The 6000-nt window shown below is 39.5% G+C and overlaps 1 protein-coding gene across 1 annotated transcript; it reads right to left on the bottom strand.

The window, feature by feature from the left end:
• Window positions 1–1188: 1188 nt before the first annotated feature.
• Window positions 1189–1707, bottom strand: LOC139905251 (protein FAM200A-like). The gene has a single exon (XM_071888050.1). It carries the CDS (start codon window positions 1705–1707, stop codon window positions 1189–1191), a length of 519 nt encoding a protein of 172 aa, XP_071744151.1.
• Window positions 1708–6000: the final 4293 nt, after the last annotated feature.

Raw genomic sequence — 6000 nt, 5'->3', positions numbered from 1 at the left:
TGGATATGCATCTAGAATTATAAAATCAAATCATAGAAGGATATTCTATTGATTATGGCAGGGGTTCCCAAACTTTTCAGCCTGCGACCCCCAAAATAACGGTGCCAGAGACTGGCAACCCCCAACAACACTGGAGGTGGATTATAATGTTGCGCACAGCCACGCGCACATGCACTATGCGTGCGTGCGTGCGTGCTTGTGTGTGTCTGTTCTCCCAGACAGCGCGCGCACACACAGGCCACGGGGCCCCGCTCACTCGACCAGAGAGACGCACACAGTGAGATCAGAGCTCGTTCACGTGAAGCAGCCGATCAGTGACTGACTGCTTCTTAACAGTTGAAACAGTGAAAACACAGAGTCTCTCTGGTCACAGCTGCTCAGAGATCAGCGCCGCAGCTTCTTGAACAGAGCAAAAGCTACTGGTGGTTTGTACCGAGTTTCTGTGTCCGCCTCCAGTCCGACCTGCTCTCACGTTTAGTTTTAATATTTCGTCAACTAAAATATATCTTTTTAAGCTATTGGGCTGCAGCTATATAATATTATTTATTTCAAAATAGAGTGCTTCTTATTTTATACATTTCATACATATACACACATATATGGGTAGCAATTTATTTCAAAATAGGCCTATACTTGCAGGTGTATTTTTTTCTCCTCTTCAGACGAGTTTAGTATTTTCCTTTGTTGTCACAGGTAAAAATAGCTAAAAAAATTTCAACAGTTGTTGTTCTATACTTTAATAATTGCAACAAGCTATAGTTTTAATATATATAGTATAACTATATATAAAACTTTATAAGCTGTGTTATCAAATATGATTTGCGGCTCCAGGCAAATTTGATTTGGGGGAAGAGGGGGAAAAACGGCTCTTTCGATAGTAAAGGTTGCTTACCCCTGGCCTATGCAAAACGGGCATTAATACAACACAAAATAACAACAGCCTTACAGAGATGAAATTATTTTATAGTAATTTGAGAAATAAAATACAACCAGAATACAGGGAAACTTTAAACAGCAGGGCTGAGTGAACATACAATTATAAACAAGTGCGCAGGTAAGTCTTGTCTGAGAAAAACACAGGATCTGTGCGCTTATAACGTGCAACAGACACCTTATTGCTGCATGTGCAAAAACTTTACTTATTAGGGATACTTATTTTAGCCTATTATTTACATTTCTTAAACACACCTAATGAGATGGGTGGGCAATATTCTTGGAGTAGAGCAAGTCCATTCTGGGCTTTATTTTAGAGACGGCCACTCGTAGATCCTCCTCCACGTTTAGCCGCGATCTGTATTTATTTTTTATGTAAGTCAGTGCTGAGAACGTTTTTTCGCACAAGTAAGTAGAGCCAAATGGAATCAGGAGATGCATAGCGGCCTTGGATAGCTGTGGGTATTCCCTCTCGACCGAAATCCAAAACTCCGCCAGCGTCTTGGTGTTAAATGCTGCCTGTAAGGTTCTGTCACTTGACAGTTCAACCAATGCGTCCTCCAGGTCGGATGTGAGATGATAAGCCCTCGTAACGGTGAATGGTGATCTTATCCAGTCATATTTCTCTGGAGCAGTTTCCTCTGGAAAATACTTGTTGAAGTGTTCCAGGAGAGACTGAAGGTGCGCTATGATGAACTTCTGCACAGTTTTGACACTCAGTGCATTTTCCTCGATGAATTCGTCCAGCTCAGAAAACATATCGAGACTCCCCATTCTCACTTGCCCTGACCAGCGCTCGAGTTTCCTCTTGAATGCGCAGATTTTGTCATTCATTGACAAGATGTTAGTGTTTTCACCTTGCAGTGCCAGATTAAGTCCATTTAATTTTTCAAATATGCAAGACAAATACGCCAGCCTTGTTATCCATGCAGGGTCATTGAGGTGGTCGGCGAGCTGGGATCCATGCTCCATCAGAAAAAGGCGCACCTCGTCCCGCAGTTTATACAGGCGGCTGAGCACATTTCCCCGCGAGAGCCATCGGACTTCGGTATGGAACAGCAGGCCCTCATGCTCTGATCCCAGTTCGTAACACAGAGAGGCAAACAGTCTAACATTGAGTGGACGTGTTTTTATGTAGTTTACCATTTTAACCGCAGTGTCGAGAACATGTTTAAGGTCTGGTTCAAGCGTTTTGCTGGCAAGCGATTCCCTGTGAATCATGCAGTGTGTGAAATTTATGTGCGGCGCCACTTGTAATACTCTCGCTTTCAGTCCTTTCTTTTTCCCCAGCATCGCTCCAGCCCCGTCCGTACACACACCGATGCAATTTTCCCAAAATAGTCCCTCTTCTTTTAGTTTGCTGTCAAGCTTTTCAAAAATGTCCTCACCTGTGCACGTTCCCTCCAGCAGGGAGCAAAACAGCATGTCCTCATTTAGTTTTCCGTCAAAGCTGTATCTGACAAAAACAAGCAGCTGGGCAGAGTTGGATATATCTGTCGATTCATCTAGTTGTAAAGCATATTTTCCTCCTTTTATTCTGTCCACCAGCTGGCACATTATGTCCTGGGCCATGTCTGTGATGCGCCGGGCAATAGTCCCGTTTGACAGCGGCACCGATTCCAGCTCACGGGCTAATTTATCCCCATGCATGGCCCGACTCATAGCTATAGCAGCAGGTTTAATTAAGGTTTCGCCAATTGTGTGTGGCTATTTAGCCTGTGCAATTAAATATGCCACCTCATATGAGGCCCTTTGAGCTTTGGCTGGGATTCTTGTTTGGCTGGTAAGGACTTGCTTTTGGTCTCTTACCTCTCGCTCCTTTCTGCGGAAAAAATCGGATGGTTTAGCAGCGAGTGAGGGATGCTTGGTTTTCAAGTGTCGGAGCATTTTTGCCGGCTTGAGGCTCTCATGTGCAAGTACCTCAGTGCATATCACACATTGGGGATGTTGTCGTTCGTTGATAATGACACATGTAAATCCATACTGGATAAATTCCTCTCGATATTTTCGATCCTTGGTGTGCTGCTCAGACTGGTGATGTATATTGCCACGGAGGTCTCCACCTCTGCCGAAGATCGACGCACTTGAGGACGGGGATGCTTGTCTGCTCTCTACCTCCGCTGACCTCTCCTGCTCCGCTTGCATCTCTACCTCTGCTGGCATCTCAAGCTCCGCTGCCATCTCAAGCTCCGCTGGCCTCTCCTTCTCCGCTAGCTTCTCAAGCTCAGGTAGCCTCTCCTTCTCCGCTAGCCTGTCCTGTTCCTGTGGCCTCCTCGATTTGGTTGGTATTAACCAACGTTTCATTGTGACTGTCAATAATTTTCAGCTGCTTTCCAAAAGAGTTTTGGCCAGCTACCGTGTGACTGGTGCTGCTGTAAATGTAACTGTCGCTAACCTGTGTCATAAGATAAAAAAAGGAAATGTTCTTTTTGTGGAGGAAAAAAAGGGGAGAAAAAAGAAAAAAACTGATGGGAAATGTGTAAGCTATTTTATTTAGTGACTCTTATTTTGAAGAGGGGTTTTACCGGAAGGATGTGCTGTACTAAACGGCTGCTATGTCTCCTGTGTCTTCTTTAGGCTGAGGCCTTATTCAATACAACAAATAAACGCTCGGCTACAATTGCATGGTTTAACTCTAATATCAACTCATATGTATATGTTATACAAAAAAAAAAATTGTATTTGTTTTTTGGAATGCATTTCGCGACCCCGCATCTGTGTCTCGCGACCCCGGGGGTTGCGACCCCACTTTGGGAACCCCTGGATTATGGGGTACCTGAACAATTGGAATCAGATGGAGGCACTAATTTTGCACTGCAAGAGTTTCAAGAATTTTTTAAAGATTGTAGGCTGGAGTGAAGGTGCTCATCAGAATATAATCCTATATCAAATTGTCTTGCAGAAGCAGTTGTTAAAATACTAAAATATTTAGTTAAGAGACTATGGTTAAAAGTGTGATTGATCAAACGTGGAGTTTTGGAGATGAGAAACACACGTAGAGAAAATGGATTGAGCCCTGCTATGATGGTTTTTGATCATGATATGAAATCTATATTACCAATGATACTGTAAATTGGATTTTGGAAGGGGAGAAAAAGAATCAAAATAATAAATAACATCAAATATGGAAAAATGAATGTAGAACGAAGAGATTGTTGGACTCCCATCGGAATGGAACGCCTGTAATATTTCAATATCATCTATCAAAGAGATGGATTCATGAAGGGGCAATTATAAGAAGGGAAGGAGATATTTGATAAAAAATGAAAATGGAAGTTCATGGTTAAGAAATAGGAAATTTATCCTTGTTAACTTTGCTCAAAGTGAAAGACATTAGCCTGTTAATTTTGTCGAGGAATTCCAAAAATAATGTATGAAGGATCTCTGAGAAAAGAACGGAAATGTTATGATATATCCAACATAGAATTTAAATAATTTATGTGTTTTTGTGTGAGTGTGTGTGATGTACGTCCCGCTAATAAATACGAATATCCAGGGTATTTATTTCAAAAATAGACATAAATACATACTATAATTATAAATAAAAGTTGTTCAGAATTCTATGTTAAATACCTAAGGTTATGTCTCATTATGATCAGACCACATTTAAGGGCTCTTAATGCAAAGTTTGATTTTTCGCAAGTAAGTTGATTTGTTTTTATAAAACAAGATAGATTGCCAGTGTTTCAAAGTTTTTTTTTGAAGTATGGTTTGCCGATTCGAAAATGCACAAAAAAAATCAAAAAAACGAATTATTGTACAAACGGAAAAAGGGAGAACGTACACATATTCAATACGAATTAAAAAAGGGAATTAGGGAGAAGATTAGCGAGTTTTTCTTAGTATGTATCGTCATTATGGTTTCATGTTAGGGTACCTTTAATAATGACTATATGCTCTTCTTTTTCTGTGCAAAATATATTTTTGGGTAGGAAGCTGCCATTGCGTCTCTTGATATTCAACACTTTTAACCATTTTGGTAAGGTCGATCTTGCCATCAACACCAATGCATTAGATTTTCATTGATTCTTCTTTCGAAAATTTTGCATGAATTTTCCTGTACTTCTGTCTTTAACTTTTTTAACTGCTGTACCTGACTACCGAAATATGTCCGCCATTATTGCAAGACTAAGGTAACTCCCCTTATTACGGTCAGATTTTTTGAATTGCCTCACAGATTCTTCTTCTAAGTCAAAGTTATCATCAGCATTTTCAGGCATAGGGAAAAGGAAAGGACTGATTATAAGAATTTTGGTCCATTAGCCATGTCTCTTCGCTATTTTCACGCTCAATTTGACATTCTCTCCTGCTGTCAGTATCAAAATTCTTTCTGGTAGTAACACAATCAATAGGTGTAAGCATCTCCACCCAATTTTTTTGATTAATATATGTACTCTTGAAGGGGGACCTTTCTTTGACATTTGCCTTCATCTCTTGGAATTTTATTATCATAGCATTGACATGAACCGATATCAAACATTTCCTCACATTCATGAATGAACTTTTTGACAAAAGGATTATCAATTTTCAACCCATTTTCAGAAATCCTATTAACTTTTTCGTCTATTTTTTGAATTTTACCAGCAACAGAGTATTTGTTCATTGCAAGAATGCTGAATTCCTCCCATATTGACAAAACTAAATCAGCAGTTGTTAAATAAGCCTCTCTTTTAAACCATTTACCAGAACAAGTATGATTTAAGTCTTGCTTTACAATTAAAAGGGATTTATAGACGGGAGAATTGCATGATTTAGTTGATTGGGCTGACCAAAAAGGAAATACAGAGTTAAACTTCTTGTAGCCATTGTTGTTTCTGTTTGAATACTACTTTGTGAAAAATCACTTGCATCGCATTTATAATTAAGTACTCTTGAAAAATGGTTCGATTTGAAGTTGTTGTATAAAAGAAACATGTTAATAAGTCTATTTTTCACAATACAAAGAGGTAATAATAAAGAATGTTAAATTTTGATTCCTTTGTTCCAAATGTACAAAGTAAATTTACTTTACAAACATTTAGCATTTATGCTATCCACATTATTATATGTATACTAACTTATATAGAA

This window comes from Lepeophtheirus salmonis, chromosome 4 (assembly GCF_016086655.4).
Source record: "Lepeophtheirus salmonis chromosome 4, UVic_Lsal_1.4, whole genome shotgun sequence".
NCBI classification, from domain to species: Eukaryota; Metazoa; Arthropoda; class Copepoda; order Siphonostomatoida; family Caligidae; genus Lepeophtheirus; species Lepeophtheirus salmonis.
Note: the sequence above shows the minus strand (reverse complement) of the source record. Positions and strands in the feature narration are given on the sequence as shown.

What these genes read in the sequence shown, in the direction of transcription:
- LOC139905251 (XM_071888050.1), bottom strand. Translation starts at nt 1,707, where the DNA reads ATGGGGAGTCTCGATATGTTTTCTGAGCTGGACGAATTCATCGAGGAA.